The following is a 17499-nucleotide window of genomic DNA, read 5'->3' on the forward strand; positions in this document are numbered from 1 at the left end:
GCTTACTTACTTAATTTCTTATTTTGTTTAGGCTGTGAGGAAGATCCATATTCATCTCTTCTATTAGAGGAAACAGTGACTTCATTACCAAACTGTTTCATTTCACTCTTATGGTCCAGAGTGCCAGAGCCATCAATTTTTAGTATTTCTTTAAGCATCCGAGTGCCCTTCTGTTTTGAAAATGATTGGTACGGAGATGGTTAAAATAGGGGAGCAAAGTTAAAATTAGAGTTACAGAGCTTACTGATCCTTCTTTTAAAGAGTTCCATTGTTAAAAACGAAGGTGATAACTACATTTAGATAGAGAATAAGGAAAATAAATAGTCTAGAGTTGGAAAAAAATCCACATTTCCTAGCAAAGAAACAATGCTTATAAGTCTTCTCAACTTTTTTTTTGGCTGCACCTGGGGCGTATCATTTGGAAGTTCCCAAGCTAGGGGTCAAAAGAAGCTTCAGCTGCCAGCCTATGCCACAGCCACAGCAATGTGGGATTGAAGTCACATCTGTGACCTACACCAAAACTCACCAAAATGCTGGATCCTTAACCCACTGAGTGAGGCGAGGGATCAAACCCCCATCCTCATGGATACTAGTTGTGTTCATAACCCGCTAAGCCACAACAGGGACTTCCAGTCTGCTCAACTTTTGATCAAAATACCTAGTAGCAATTTTCTTTTTTTTTCCTTTTTAGGGCCGCACCCATGGCACATGGAGGTTCCCAGGCTAGGAGTTGAATTGGAGCTACAAAAGCCAGCTTACACCACAGCCACAGCAATGAGGGATCCGCGCCTCCTCTGCAACCAGCACCACAGCTCATGGCAACGCCAGATCCACTACCCACTGAGCAAGGCCAGGGATCGAACCCGCATCCTCAGGGATACTAGTTGGGTTCATTACTATGGGAGCTCTCCTAGTAGCAATGTTTGAAAAGCAAGGGAGCTATGGTGGCTAAATTGCCCAGGGCAGCCCAGTTTTCCTCACGGGATAACAATAATCATGTAATCCATCAGCCTACACGAGGGAAAGTGTTTTAACTGCTGCATAGGGTACAAATGCATGGCCAACAGCAGTGAAATCACCATACTATGTAAGTTCTTGCAAAATACGAACCATAGCAAATGACTGTGGTGACAGATGCTCTTCACTTGGAGGCTCTTCATGATGAGATAACTGTACTTCATTTTCTTTGGCGATATTCAAGGATGCTAAGAAATTCTCAATTCCAGGATTAGGCTAAAGGAATAAATATTTTGTGCATGAAGATGAAAGTACAAGGACACAAAAAAGCTCTAGAATTTTATGTAAAAAAATGATCATTTAATTTTTTACTTGATCATCTTCCCAGATGTTAAAGTTTGGGAAGAGAAACTGAATAAATGGTCTTTTACCTTATCAATAGCATTTGGATAACCCATCACAGCCTTTTGGTTTTCTGAGGCTTCTGCACTTTCATTTCTCTTCAATAGCTTAATATTACATTTGGCATGCCCTGCAAACATCTATAAAAGAGTAAGAATGAGTTTCTGTACAAATAAAATTATAGTAACTATTTAACAGTATTCTAAATAAATCACTGCAAACTTTTTAATGTGTTATTTTCTGTTTTATATCATAAGAAAAAACAGGGCCTGTAAATTTGATGAGGGAAAAAAAAATCACATCTTTTTTTTTTTTTGTCTTTTTGTCTTTTTGCCATTTCTTGGGCCGCTCCTGCGGCATATGGAGGTTCCCAGGCTAGGGGTCGAATCAGAGCTGTATCTGCCGGCCTACGCCAGAGCCACAGCAACGCGGGATCCGAGCCGCGTCTGCAACCTACACCACAACTCACGGCAACGCCAGATCCTTAACCCACTGAGCAAGGCCAGGGATCGAACCTGCAACCTCATGGTTCCTAGTCGGATTCGTTAACCACTGCGCCATGACGGGAACTCCTACATCTTTATTTTCATTAATTGGTAAACGAGATTTAGTATTCCCTTGTGAATGCAGTGTCACTTGTGAATGAAGGCAATGAACTACAACAGTGGTCACTCTAATTCTACTTCATATAATTGCTTTTCTTTCAAATATTACATATTTTATTGTAGTATTAAAAATATTACTCTGAGAAAGAGTCCATAGGCTTCATCAAAGAAGTCCATAGCACAAAGAGTTTATGAACCCCTTCTCTACATGAAAGGAAATTACAGCATAAGATTTTAGGAGAGGACTTTAAAAGTTAGGTAATTCAACTTTTTATTGGTATCTAAAAATTAATGAGGGAGTTCCCGTTGTGGTGCAGTGGTTAACGAATCCGACTAGGAACCATGAGGTTGCGGGTTCGGTCCTTGCCCTTGCTCAGTGGGTTAACGATCCGGCCTTGCCATAAGCTGTGGTGTAGGTTGCAGACGCGGCTCGGATCCCGCGTTGCTGTGGCTCTGGCATAGGCTGGTGGCTACAGCTCTGATTGGACCCCTAGCCTGGGAATCTCCATATGCCGCGGGAGCGGCCCAAGAAATAGCAACAACAACAACAACAACAAAAAGACAAAAAAAAAAAAATTAATGAGAACCTTTTACTGAGAAACTGTTACATGCCAGGATATGTTAAGATATCTTTTTTTATTTTTTATTTGTCTTTTTTTAGGGCCATACAAATGGCATATGGAGGTTCCCAGACCAGGGGTCCAATCGGAGCCGTAGCCACTGGCCTACGCCACAGCCACGGCAACACCGATCCTTAACCCACTGAGCAAGGCCAGGGATCAAACCCACAGCCTCATGGTTCCTAGTCGGATTCGTTAGCTACTGAGCCACGACAGGAACTTCTAAAATATTATTCCTTGGAGTTCCCATCATGGGGCAGCGAAAACAAATCTGACTAGAAACCATGAGATTGTGGGTTCGATCCCTGGCCTCACTCAGTGGGCGGGGGATCTGGCATTGCTGTGAGCTGTGGTGTAGATTATAGAAGCGGCTTGGATCTGGCATTGCTGTGGTGTAGGGTGGCGGCTACATCTCCAATTAGACCCCTAGCCTGGGGACCTCCATATGCCTTGGGTGCGGCCCTAAAAGGACAAAAAACAAAAAAAATTATTCTTTGATTATAAAATGTACACATACTCCTTATCAAACAGTGGAGACTATATAAAATAAAACATAAATGAACTTCCCTCACTAATGGAACCCCACAGAATTAACTGCTAATTCTGCCATGTTGATCCATATTATTTCAATGTATATATAAACATGTCCACATATTTTACGCATATACACACACATACATTCATGTAGGTATGTTTGTATGTATGTATGTATAGATTATATATAATGAGAGAGACAAGTGATACAGTTTTACCTCCATTTTAAAGATGAAGAAACTGAGGCTGTTAAGAATTGTAGTAATTAATTGCTCAAGATCACTGAGCTGTTAAATGGCAGAACCGTAACTTCAGGTATCTCAAGTTCCAAATCCTGAACTCTAGCCATGCAACTTCCCATCCAAGCGACTGACAGGCTACATTTCAGCAACCCTCTTCCCACACACCTTATGAATCTGGTTGAGAGGGCTGCAACATTCAGTTTGATGCTACAAAGCCACCAACCGCAATAAAAAGTTGACTACTAGAAATCTGACTTTAAGAAGCTTACCTGCCTATTTGACATTTTTTGTGAGCGACTCTCAGTTTTAGGACTCTTACACTCTTCTTTAACTAGAGACAAGAGAATAGAGTTTTGTAAAATGAAATCCGTTGCACACCAATTACACTTACCAAATATTTATGAGAGTAAGGCACATATTTCTCCAAAGAAGATATACAAACAGCCAATAAGCACATGAAAAAATGTTCAACACTCTCAGTCATTAATGAATTATAAATGAAAACCAGAAGGAGACTCTAAACTTACAAGGATGGCTATAATATAAAAGATGGACAACAACATAGGTTCTATATGGAAGATGTAGAGAAATTGGACCTTCGTACAACTGCTGGTGGGAACATAAAATGGTACAGCCACTTTGGAAAATTGGTAGTTCCACAAAAAGCTAAGCACACAGTTAACACATGTCTCAGTAATTCCTGAGTACTCATTCATATGTACCCAAGAGAACTGCAAACATATATTCACGCAAAAATTTGAACATGAATATTCACAGCAGCATTATTCATTATAGCCTCAAAGTGGATGAATAGATAAACAAAATGTAGTACTCATACAGTAGAATATTGTTTAGCCATAAAATGGAATGAAGTACTGATACATGCTACAACATGGATTAATCTTGAAAAGCTTACACCACATAAAAGGAACCAGTCTCAAAAGGTCACATATTTTATGATTCTATTTATATGAAGTGTCCAGAATAGGTCAATCCATAGAGGCAGAAAGTAAATTAGCGGTTGCCAGGGGTATGGCATTTCTTTTGGGGGTAAGGAAAATGTTCTAAATTTATTATTATTATTATTATTATTATTATTTTTTCTTTTAGAGCCACACCAGTGGCATATGGAAGTTCCCAGGCTAAAGTTGAATTGGAGCTTCAGCTGCCGGCTCACGCCGCAGTCACAGCAATTCAGGATCCAAGGTGCGTCTGCAACCTACACTGTGTCTCACAGCAACCCCAGGGACTTAACCCACTGAGCAGGGTCAGGGGTCAAACCCACATCCTCATGGATACTAGTTGGATTTGTTACTGTTGAGCCACAATGGGAACTCTGAAAATGTTCTAAATTTAGGTAGTGACACTGGTTGTACAATTTTGTGAAAACACACACACAAAAAAGTTTGTAAAAGAATGAATTTCATGCTATGTGAATTATAACTCAATAAAGCTGTTAATTAATAAAAAATCAGAGGAAGCAGTTAGCATCACAAATATACGTTCTAACTCAAAACTTACATTTTTTGTGAGGCTCATGTTTTCTTTGCTTAACACTGTTGTCATTAAAGCCAGATTTATGATGTTGAGTTACCTGACTTATTTCTTGGGGTAGAACAGCACCCTGAAAGTGAAAATTCTTATAAATGACTTAAATAAACTCAATGTTAAAACTACCTCTCTTTCTCAATGTTCAATATACTTTATTATTTTTATAAAAATTTAGAGCTCATTAGAAAAAAAATTAAAGAATGAAGCAAAGTATAGACAATTTAAAAAAAAACAACTCAACTTCTACCACCACAGAAATAACCGTTACTAAATATTATGATCATCACTCCAGACATTTCTCTATGCATTAATTAGATAGTAAGGTATACAGAAACAATCATTTTACAAAAACACTTCCAATAGAGGGAATTAAATTTAATTTTACTTAAAGTTAATATGGAAACTAAAGATTAAACTTTAGATGTATGTTTCCTCACAACAGAAACAGCAGCCTCTGAAGATCTCTAGATTTGCTTCAAAACAATCCTATCTCAGGGGTATTTGGGGATGGGAAATGAGTAGGTGTTATGAAAGGAAGAGGACTGGATATGTTCAAGGTAGGGATGGGTACCTATAGGTTTAATATACTATTCTCTTGACCTCATTATTTTAAAAATGTCCAATTAAGAGATTTAAAAAAAGTCATCATTTCTGCCCCTATGTTACAAAAGTTGAGGATATTAGACCTTTCACACCCCTTCCGCCAGTGCCTAATTTTTATTAATTAATATTTATACTGTCAAGGTTTTCAAATGATGGAAGACTACTATTATCAGATAGCAAGAATGATTTTAAAGCTACCATAATTGAGACAGTTCAGGAATGCAGAAAATTAGCAAAACAGCATGAGTAAGTTTCATATAAAGATCATAGCAGTCCTGCTTTCTGACAGGGAGAGGAGGCCTGAGAACAAAATGACAGATAACTCACCACAGCAGAAGTGGGAATGGGAAGCAAAAGCAGGGGCTGGAGATGTTCAATACAAATTAATCACTTAACAATGATTACTCAGTTTTGCTTTTGGTGGGCCCTATTTATTTTCTTCTGAGCACAGGTGAATGAACACTGGGTACAAAGGCACACCATATGTAGATAGATGGCAGTGGGCATGTTCCAAAATAGTTGTGATATGTATCAGAGTGTGAAGGAAAGTCCAATGAGCTCATCTGCACAGGAATATCTAGGGCTCTTTAGTCTAAACAAGTCAAAAGGGCCAAGAGATTTCCATCAGCACAGCACAATGACTGGTGGGGATATGGACTAGAGCAGTTCATTATGGAGGATTCTGACTGTAAAGAAAGGAATTAGAACATTAGGATCAATAGATTGGTGTAAACAAATATTGTGTGTTTATTATGTGCTAGGCATGGTAAGATGTACTTTGTTCCCTCCCCCCTTTTTTTTGTATTTAAGCATATGGAAATTTCGGGCTAGGGGCTGAATAGGAGCTGCAGCTGCCAGCCCACGCCACAGCCATAGCAATGCCAGATCTGAGCCATGTCTGTGACGTATACCACAGCTCATGGCAATGTCAGATCCTTAACCCAACGATTGAGCCAGGGATCAAACCCGCATCCATATGGATACTAGCTGAGTTTGTTACCACTGAGCCACAATGGGAACTCCTGCATCCATTATCTTAACATCATTATAACAATGCTATAATCATAAAAATGCTGTGGTGTATTTTGATTCCATATTACAGATGAGTAAACTGAGGCTCAAAGTGATAAAGTAATTGGTTATAGAAATAAATAATAGGAGAAAACTGACATCTGAGCACTAACTTAAACCCATGCTCATAGTATCATATCAGAGGAAAAGTGCCATGAGTTTAATTAGAAAAAAAATACTTTTAAGTATATTTATTTATTTATTTTTAGGGCCACACCCACGGCATATGGAAATTCCCAGGCAAGGGGTTGAATAGGAGCTGTAGCTGCTGGCCTATGCCATATTCACAGCAACATGGGATCTGAGCCACATTTGTGACCTACAGCACGTCTCATAGCAACACCAGATCCTTACCAAATGGGGCCAGGGACCAAACCCCCGTCCTTATGGATACTAGTCATGTTTGTTATCGCTAAGCCATAGTGGGAACTCCCTAAGTATAGTTTTTTAAATTATTCTGTTTGATGTCTACATAAAGCTATTTGTATTAGTCATGATTGTTACATTTTGCTTATAAAGGCCTGAATTTACATGGGGTTTACTTTTGGAGTTGTTCATTCTATGGCTTTGGATAAATGTGCAAGGACATGTATTCACCATTATAATATACAGAGTACATTCAGTGCTTTAAAAATCGTCTGTGCTCCACCTATTTATCTCTTCCTTTCCCAGTAACCCTGGACAACCACTGATATTTTTATTGTCTCTATAGTTTTGCCTTTTCCAAAAGCTTGAATACCTTAAAAAAATGTTGAGTTTTTTAGAATTCACTTATCAGGTGAATAGTAGGCTGCTTATTAATGCTTCATGGATTTATAAGTGATATATGTGGTGGCTCATAGTTCTTGGAACATATAGGAGACAAAACACAGGAGTTTTTAGGTAATATAAATAATGAAATGGCACATAACAACAGGAGATACATACAGAAAATTCTGAGGAAATATAGTATCAAGAGTTGAGTTCCGCCCCAAGGAAATGGGTGGTAATATGACTAACAGACTTTTTGGCAGTGACATAGCAAAAAAAGGCATCCTAAGTGGAGGGAACAATGTAAAAACATAACTTGAAATGGGAATTATCTGTTAAAGGGAAAGTAAGGAGACCAGTCTGACTAGAACAAACCATTTCAAGTTGGACAGAGTTTGTATAAGAACTATATAGGGTTAGATTGTAGAAGGCCTAGATATTAGTTTGAGTTGAGGCTGAATTCCAGTACTACTAAACAGGGAGTTCTATACATTCTAGAGTATTTGAACAACTATTTTAGGGCTGGGAAAGACTTCAAAGTTCATATAAGTCCAATGCCTTAATATTATACACGAGGCCACAAAGGCCCAGGGAAGTCAGATTTGCTCAATTTGAAGCACAAAACATGATTTCTTGATTCTGAGTCCAATACCAGATTTACCTCACCACATTGCCTCAGGGCATAAATTGAGTTCAAACCCAAGAGTCCTTATTGATTAGACATTTTGCTCAATTATGCCATGAGGCCAACACAGGTAAAAGGATCTTTAGGAAAGATTATATAGGGAGTAGTAAGTAAGAAGGACTGGAAAGGAAAGAAGAAACAGGAAGCACAGATAGGAGGTTACTTTAGGGCTGGGATGACAATTTAAGGTCCAGTTGTGAGAATTGAGGAATGAAATGAATTGAGGTTTCACTGAAAAAATTATTAGAGAGAAGAAGCACAAATTTTTGACTCCATGCTTTTTAGGTGATAAGGCTGAGTAAATGGTTGCGTTGGAAATAAAGATAGGAGAAGAGGCTTTAGGTGAGATCAATTCTGAGGTATCTTAAAGTTGATGTGCCTGGGCTGTGGGATGGAAATCCTGTGAAATCAGATTGTTATGATCATTATACAACTACAGATGTGATAAATTCATTTGAGTAATTAAAAAAAAAAGTTGATGTAGAACATTCATCTATACCTGTCTTCTAGAAAGTTGGAGATACTGAATAAGATCTTGATTGAGAGGTTGGAATCAATGTTAGGGAAACACTGAGACATAGACTGAGTGGTAATTAGCAGAGAAGTAAGAGTCAGAGTCACCAGTTAAGCAATAGGGCAGGAGGGAAAAGAAAACTGCTGAATTTTAGAGAACAGTCCCCAGGGAAGGGCTGGAAAAACAGAGGTTAGTAAAAAACTTGAACAAACAGGGAAAGGAAAGAGGAGACTCAGGGTAATATTTTAGAGCGAAATTCTTTGAAGGAATTACCTATATTTTTCTGCCTCCTATTTCTGTTTCTTCTCCCTTAAACCCACTGTAATCAGTATCTCACTCCTATCACTTAAAAGAAACTGCTCCTGTAAAGATTATCAATGGCCTTCATGTGTTAAACTCTAAATACAGTCAATTCTCAGTTTTCATCCTAATTGATCAGCAGCATTTGACACAGTCTATTTTCCCTGACAACCATTCTTCACTTGGAATCTAGAAACCATGTTTCCCTGGTTTTCTTTCTGTTTCACTGGCTGTTCCTTCTCAGTCTTCTTTGACAGAGAGTCCTTCTCTCTGGCTCTTTTTTTTGGCTTTTTAGGGCTGTACTCACAGCATATGGAGGTTCCCAGGCTAGAGATCTCATCAGAGCTACATATGCTGGCCTACGCCACAGACATAGCAACGCCAGATCCAAGCCACATCTGCGACCTACACCACAGCTCATGGCAACCCTGGATCCTTAACCCACTGATCAAGGCCAGGGATTGAACCCGCAACCTCATGGTTCCTAGTTGGATTCGTCAACCACTGAGCTACGACGGGAACTCCAAGAGTCACATCTTTTAATACATTCTTTTTTTTTTTTTAAACTCCCACATTCAATTCATCATCAGCTAGAAATCCCTTCCGAATATGTCTAGAATTTGACCACTTCTCACAGGGTCCTACTACTCTGGTCCAAGTAAGTATCAACTCTATTTTGATCTCGGTTTCTACCTTGGTTCCTCTATATTCTATTCACAAAATAGCAGCCCAACTGATACTATTAAAATATAACTCAGATCATGTCACTCAACTGCACAAAACCCTCTAATGATTCCTTATCTCACCAAGTAAAAGCCAATGTCCTTATAATGGTCCAGAAGGTCCTGCATAGTATCAATCTGTTACCTGTCTAGTTACATTTCCTACAATTCACCCTACTGATTCAGCCAAATGGTCTTCTTTCACTTCCTTGTTTATACCAGGGATCACCACCCGCAAGGGCCTTTAACTTTGCCTCGAATATTATCCCCTCAGATATCTGTATACCCTCCTCCTTCATTTCATTCAAATGTTACCCAAACTTGCCATTTAAAACTGCAAAACTTCGCCTTCCCTCCTCTCCACATTCCCTATCCTGCTCCCTGCATTTTTTTCTCAAACGTACCATTGTCCAATACATCATTTAATTTACTTTTTTTGGTCTTATTTATTATCCTTTCCTCCCTACAACACTAACTGTATGAGAGCTAGGATTTGTTTTGTTTATAGCTATACTGTCACTGCATAGAACAATGCCTGGCATATGGTAGGGCACTTAATAAATATGTATTGAATGAATGATAAAAAAGCACCCCTGAAGAATGAGTGGTGAGCAGTCATCAAATAAATAAGAGGAAAGGAGGGTTTAAAATCCAGATATGGGTTATATTTATGTAGAAAGAATTTATGGATGATTTAAGGGAAAATTACAATAGCATACTGGCAGAGGTGACCTGTACTTTTTGTCACTCTCATCGTTTGTTTAGATTTTTTTCACTTTATTATTTATTTTTTAATTAAAGTCTAGTTGATTTACAATGTTGTTGTAACTCTCACTTTTTATGTTTGTTTTACCATCATTCCCTTTGCTATCTTCTCTTCTCTTGTTCTGATAATGCCACCACCACTGGAGGACATTAGAATAAATTATGCCCTCATCTGTAGGTTACTGGTCTGTAAACTTGAGAGAACATTCCTTTTTGACCTAAGCTGAGAAGATAGATAAGAAATTAGCAGAAAAATGTAGGAAGATTTCATTCCCCTTCTTCTTCCTTTTTTTGGTGTGAGTCTACTCTTTTAGCAGAATTTCTTTTCTTAATCTCCATCAAGGAATGTGAATTTGCTCATTCATATTTAAGACAACCAACTGCCAGCATAAAGCTATACATTAAAGTGGAAATGAGTAATTAAAGAATGCCACTATAAGCCTTTATTAAATTTAAAATATAGTTATTATGATTTATAAACAACTAAAAAAATACAAAACTGATTTAAAAGGAAAATTTTCTATATTTTTACTCTTTGGTCCAAAAACATATATGGCCAAAAAGAACTGTGAAAATTCAAGACCAGAGTGTTATTTCTACTTTATGAGATTTCAGAAGAAAAATTAATCTAAAAGAGAAATATCTAAAAGATAAATATAAAAATAAATTTTTTGGAGTTCCCATTGTGGCTCAACAGGTTAAGGGCCTAACATTGTCTCTGTGAGGATTTGGGCTGGATCTCTGGCTTCACACAGGGTTAAGGATCTGATGTTGCAAGCTGCTGTGTAAACTGCAGATGTGACCTGGACCCAGTGCGTTGCTGTGATTATACTGTAGGCCTCAGCTGCAGCTCCGATTTGACCCCTAGCCTGGGAACTTCGATATGCTGCAGGTGTGGCCATAAAAAGAAAAATTAAATACAACTTTTTTGTTTTTTGGCTGTACCCGTGGCATATGGAAATTCTTGGGCCAGGGACTGAACCTTAACCTACTTTGCCACAGAGAACTCCAAAAATAAATTTTAAAAAATGTCCATCAAGCAAGGAATACTAACCTTCTCTTGTAGAGCTGGCTGAAAATGTTGAACCTTTCCCGATTCCTGTAAGGACTGCCAAATATTGCAAAATTCATCATCATCTTTAGCAGGTACCTGGGAAAGCATAAAAAATTTCTAAGGAAAAGTAAAACATGAAAAATAAAGATTCATGTTAAAAATCAAATAATTTAGTTATTAAAGCTATTTAGTAGTTGACAGGATATTTAAATTACATTATCTAATACCTCAAATTTTTTTTCTGGAGCTCCGTATAGTAATCATAAAAGTATGCTGCTGGAGTGAAAAAGATCTTCTTCAGATGTAATTGGTAGATATTTAAATCAAATAATATAAAAGATTATACTGAATCAATATCCCACAAAAAGCTTTTTTCTTTTCTAGTGTATTGGCTATTTTTTTTTTTTCTTTTGGCTATGCCCACGGCAAGGAGAGAATCCCTGGTCAGGGATTAAACTCATGCCACAGTAGTGACAACACTGGATCCTTAGCCCAGTGAGCCACAGAGGAACTCCCACCATGCGTTTTCTAATTAGTCTATAATAAATATGTTTTTTTTTTGTCTTTTGCCTTTTCTAGGGCCGCTCCTGCGGCATATGGAGATTCCCAGGTTAGGGGTCTAAACGGTGCCGTAGCCACCGGCCTACGCCAGAGCCACAGCAACGTGGGATCTGAGCCGAGTCTGTGACCTACACCACAGCTCACGGCAATGCCGGATCATTAACCCACTGAGCAAGGCCAGGGATAGAACCCTCAACCTCATGGTTCCTAGTCGGATTCGTTAACCACTGTGCCACGACGGGAACTCTGATAATAAATATGTGTTATTTGGATTAAAAAGTGTGGTTAAGAACTTTTTTGGGGCCATGGAGTTAAAGTATCTCACACATTATTATCTCACTGAATTGAGGACAGATCAATTTTTGTCCTCAGGAAGATGAAATAAAGGAAAGCATCCATAAGTTGTATGGTGGCTACTGAAAACTGCTTTTATAAACATGATATAGTCCTCTCCCTTTTACCTTTCAAATTAATGTAATTTCTTATGAGATGGCAGAGAATACTTGAGTGATATAAGAAAAAAATATAAATGTTGGTCCACAAAGTAAATATATAAAGAGAAAACAGACATTTTCAGACTCAATTTTAAAAGAGAGTCTTACTTGAGTGGGAACAAAAAGTGACTGAGGGGAATGGTTCAGGCCTCCCAAATGCCCAGATGAAACTGATGAATTTGAGCTATAGTGATTCACAGCTGGCTGTGGTTTCACAATGGCTGTCAACTTCTGACTTCCAGTTTCAGAGCGACTCCCATGAGAAAGGTTCACCAAGGCACTTGTTGGCAGTCGATAACCTCTACCAGGTGAGCACCTAAAAGTAAAAAGTTACATAAGGGTCAGAGACCTACACCATAGCTCAAGGCAATGCTGGATGCTTATCCCACTGAGCAAGGCCAGAAATCAAACCCATGTCCTCATGGCTACTAGATTTGTTACCACTGAGCCACAACGGGAACTCCAAGTCTGGCTCTTTTCATTCTCATTTTCCCATCTTAAAGTTCCAGACCAGGGAAGGCTAAGAGAGAAGTATTTGTGATTTCTTTCTCTCCTGGCCTTGATAAAAATGTTTCAGTGTAAAAATAAGCCTTCTCTTATCAAAAGTTTTCAATTCTATCACCTCTATATCTCTATAAAATGTAATTTTCTTATATTCTGAGATCATGGAAAAGTAGAATTCTTTCATGATAAATGTCTTTGAGATTTCTACAAAATATTATTGTGAGAACTATATTTTAAGGTTCTGCACCACAGAAATGAATATACACAGCTTTTTTACACCGGTCTGTATCAGTCAAGAAATCTCATGCCTCTGCTTGGGGAAGGGGAAAGGACTCTGAGAAAAAAGTAAATCACCTTAAAAATTAATCATATTTCAAAGTTATTTGGCTAAGGTTATTGGTAACCAAACATTTTCATGAAAAATAAAATCATACATGGTACCAAGACTTTGCTTCTGATTTAAGAGAGCAGACAGTAAAGTCTTTGGATAACAGGTGCACTGAAGGTGATCACTTGGTGTAATGACTGAAATTTGTGATTTTTATGCAAAGAGGCTAAATGAGAGTAATTTTTATCTTAATTATAGCTAATCAAAACAGAGGAGAAAAAGAAACTAAGGTAACTTCAGTTTAGTCCTTCAGTTGTTTTTTAGAAGGGAGAAAGGAAAACTGCAAAGGATGTCATTAGATCCTTAGAATAACCTAGTGAGGTATACATCTTCATTACAGATGAGGAAATTGAGAGTCAGAAAGTTTTAACTAAACTACTCAAGGTAATACAGAGGTTAAGTGAGAGAGTCCACACCTTCTAATATTCCATGGCATCTCTCATTCTGTCATGATCCTTTTTCTTACAACTTTAAACTTTCTTGCTATATTAATGCTCCCCCAAACAGACTTGAATAAGTCTCAGCCATGGTAAATTAAAAACGAACAATCCAATTCTCTTTCTCTAAACCTCCTAACTGCCAGTTATCTTTTCTCCCTTCATGGTCAAACTTCTCAAGGGTGAGCCCAGTTTCTTGCTTCCATTATTACACCTACCATTTACTCCTCAAACCACTCTAATCAGGCTCGATCACCCACAACTTCGCTAAAATAAACAGCAAAGATTTAATAGGTCAATTCAAAGTATTTCTATTCCTTAAGTTATTTAACCTTAAAAAAAGTGTAAATCTGGAGTTCCCGCTGTGATGTAGCAGGTTAAGAATCTGACCACAGCAGCTTGGGTTTCTGTGGGTTCTATCACTGGCCAGGTGCAGTGGATTAAAGACTCTGATGTTGGTGCAGCTTCAGTATAGGTCACAACGTCGGTTCAAATTCAATCCCTGGCTTGGGAACTTCCACGTGCTGTGGGTGCAGCCATTAAAAAATGCAAATCTGATCATGTCCATATCTCTGATTTTGATGGCTTCATGTTGCTTTGAGAATAAAAATGAAGATATCAAGATCCTTAGCATGTCCTGAGAGTTAGCTAACCAGTTCCTACAGAGTGTGGACCATGCTTTTTTCTCTTACCCTAATCTTACATAGTTGCTGAAGCTGACACACCTGCATTCATTCTTTTAGTTTTTTTAAATGAATGAAAATGTCCTCTGTTGCATTTTCTTCCTGACCACATGTCACTCTTCCTCCAATTACCTATTCATGTCCCATTTTATTTTTTATTTTTTTATTTTAATTTTTTTGCTTTTTAGGGCTGCACCTGCAGCATATGGAGGTTCCCAGGCTAGAGGTTGAATCAGAGCTACATCTGCTGGCCTACACAGCCACAGCAATGCAGTATCCGAGCCGTGTCTTCAACCTACACCACAGCTCATGGCAACGCCAAATCCTTAACCCAATGAGTGAGGCCAGGGATCGAACCCGCATCCTCATGGTTCCTTGGTGGATTGTTTCCACTACACCACAATGGGAACTCCCTTCATGTCCTATTTTAAAGACCACTTCTTCAAGAAAGCCTTTTTAGAACTCTCAGAACAGATTCTCACACTCTGACAGATGCCTGATCTTTGTCTTCCCAGCACATTTTAATTAAAAAATTAATACTGTAGTAAGTTACATTCTCTACTAAAAGGAAAGGTCTCTGAAGGTGGAAACCATGTCTGTCTTATTCACTGCTACATTCTTAGCAGCAAGTGTGATGTCTTGTACATATCAGAACTGAAATTGTGGACAAATAAACAATATAAAGTCACTGGCCATATGGACATATTTACAAAGTACAATTATCATCTGGAAATACAAACCTTATTGTTAAGCCTCCAGGAAATTCTTCATCAAACAATACTTCAAATAGTACATCAGCTTCTCTATTAGCTGTTTTGAGAAAAAGAAAGATTGAAAAAAACCGTATGATAAAAAAAATCAGCATATAAGTTTTTGGAATAAAGAAGCATTACAACTATCAATACAGACAGTGAATGAAAGTGCCAATAAGCTCACAGATTACTGGTATTAATTTAGAGTAATGCGTTTTAAATTAGATGCTGTGGGAATTTATTATTTTTTCCCTCTGTTTTCGTATATGGTGGAAATTATTCATAAAAAGAGTTAATAAAAGAGATAATTTTGGAGTTTATAGTTTGAAGGTCTTACAATTAGACAAAGGAAATGAAGATTTGAAGACAAGGTAATAATACGGGGAACAGAATGGAGAGAATGGATATACTATTATATAGAACTGGCAAGAGTTTGTGACTCATGTAGATAAAAAGAAGAGAACTGACAAAGATGACCCAAAGGTTCTGGCTGAGATGACTTGGTAGCTAATGGATGTCACAATTGAGACATGAGACACATGAGAAAGACTGTGGTGCTACAAACTTTTTTTTTTTTTTTTTTTTTTTTTTTTGCCATTTCTTGGGCTGCTCCCTCAGCATATGGAGGTTCCCAGGCTAGGGGTCTAATCGGAGCTGTAGCCACCGGCCTACACCAGAGCCACAGCAACGTGGGATCTGAGCCGCATCTGCAACCTACACCACAGCTCACGGCAACGCCGGATCGTTAACCCACTGAGCAAGGGCAGGGATCGAACCCACAACCTCATGGTTCCCAGTCGGATTCGTTAATCACTGCGTCATGACGGGAACTCCTGGTGCTACAAACTTTAATTGGAGCAGAAAAGGCTAAATTTGGCAGAGAGGGTGATGGGATACAACTGGAAAGTTTAAATTTACCAACATGCCAAGGTAAAGTGAAATAATTAGCTATAATCTGTGAATTCTAAGCCCAAATTAACAGTAGAGTCTATCATGTCCAGAATCAACTCTCTCTTCCCACCTCCACCAGCACCCCTACTCCTTCCATTCTATTAGTTCTGTTTCTCTGGAGAACCCTAACACCATATCTGATACTATGGCAGGGGTTGGGGAATGTTTCCTTCAATTCTTGGTCCCTCACTGCCCAACTGAAACCAGGCTGCAGAGCTTACTTATTCTCCCCCATCCAGCTGTACCCTTCACCTGACACTTTCACCTAAAATCTAAAACCTAGAAAGTGGGGCTCAATGAGAAGCATTAATTTCTTCTCTGAAGGCATACTGCTCACTGTTTAGGTTCCTGTGTCCTGTCTGAGGGAGGAGCCATTTACCGAAAACATTATTGACAGATGACTGTTTATCCCCTTCAATGGAGAGGAGGTATCAGCTGAGGACGTCAGACAAATATTCTCCTCTACAGCTCATGTCCATGGCAGACATGGTTTATCAATGACAGAGCTTTTTCCACTCAGCATAGATGTAGCTTTAAAATCCTTCTCAAGACAAAACTTCTAAGCCGTCACTATTACTGATAGGAGTTGTCAGAAGAAAGGAAACTTCTATGTTATCCGAGTTCTAGGGCCTTTTCAGGCCAACATAATTAGAGAACAATCCAATAAGCTCAACATGTGAACTGCCAATGCCTGAGGTGGAAAAGCAAGCAGGAGGAGGGTTGCTTCATCACACCCACCTGACCCTCACCAAACTTAGTGCGGGCTTAACCTACTTAAACTGCTCTCCTCCATTTTCAGCAGCTAGAAATATATCCTACAAATTCAAAGAAGAATCAGAGAAAAAAATTCTCTTTTAGAGGTAAGTGGGGAGGGAAGACCCCAAAAGGACATGCAGATGGAAAATATGGAGAACCACTGTTCAAAGTTACAGAAGAATCAGGGGAAAAAGAGTTCCAATTCCAGCTTTGCCACTCGTTTGTGTAAACTCAGGAAATCACTTAACCTCTGAGGTGAGGAAATAATATTTATAATATTTACCTCTCATCAGGTGGTTGGGAGGGTTGATGCTAAATCCTGGCACACTGTTGGCAAAAATAAGCAGTTCTTTTAGGCTCATGGCCTGTCTGCTCTTCCTTCTTTCTGGATGGTGAGATCAAGCTTGAGTGTCTGGGACACAGAGGAACAGTGCTGCCAGTGCCCTAACCCCTAGGCACCTCATTTGCTGATTCATGTTGAGTTGACTTTTTTTTTGGAACCTATGCTACAAAGCTAGTCACTCCAGGCATCCCTTTAGGCACTTTTAGATCCTTAGCTAATGCTTCCCTTTTTTTTCCCCAGCCTCTCATTTTTTTA

At 38.7% G+C, this 17499-nt stretch overlaps 1 protein-coding gene across 5 annotated transcripts in view; it reads right to left on the reverse strand.

The window, feature by feature from the left end:
- Positions 1-17499, reverse strand: part of XRN1 (5'-3' exoribonuclease 1) — a 111426-nt gene that overhangs the window by 12907 nt on the left and 81020 nt on the right. For 3 of the 5 annotated variants that reach the window (XM_047783863.1, XM_047783879.1, XM_047783848.1), the window contains 8 exons: positions 15183-15252; positions 12539-12746; positions 11376-11492; positions 4882-4984; positions 3630-3691; positions 1389-1499; positions 1111-1233; positions 11-170 (listed from right to left, as the gene is read on the reverse strand). In XM_047783863.1, coding sequence (XP_047639819.1) covers positions 11-170; positions 1111-1233; positions 1389-1499; positions 3630-3691; positions 4882-4984; positions 11376-11492; positions 12539-12746; positions 15183-15252 — 954 coding nt within the window. The remainder of the gene's footprint in view (positions 1-10; positions 171-1110; positions 1234-1388; positions 1500-3629; positions 3692-4881; positions 4985-11375; positions 11493-12538; positions 12747-15182; positions 15253-17499) is intronic. The other 2 variants (XM_047783870.1, XM_047783857.1) reach the window with 1 other exon arrangement.

This window comes from Phacochoerus africanus, chromosome 1 (genome assembly GCF_016906955.1).
Source record: "Phacochoerus africanus isolate WHEZ1 chromosome 1, ROS_Pafr_v1, whole genome shotgun sequence".
NCBI classification, from domain to species: domain Eukaryota; kingdom Metazoa; phylum Chordata; class Mammalia; order Artiodactyla; family Suidae; genus Phacochoerus; species Phacochoerus africanus.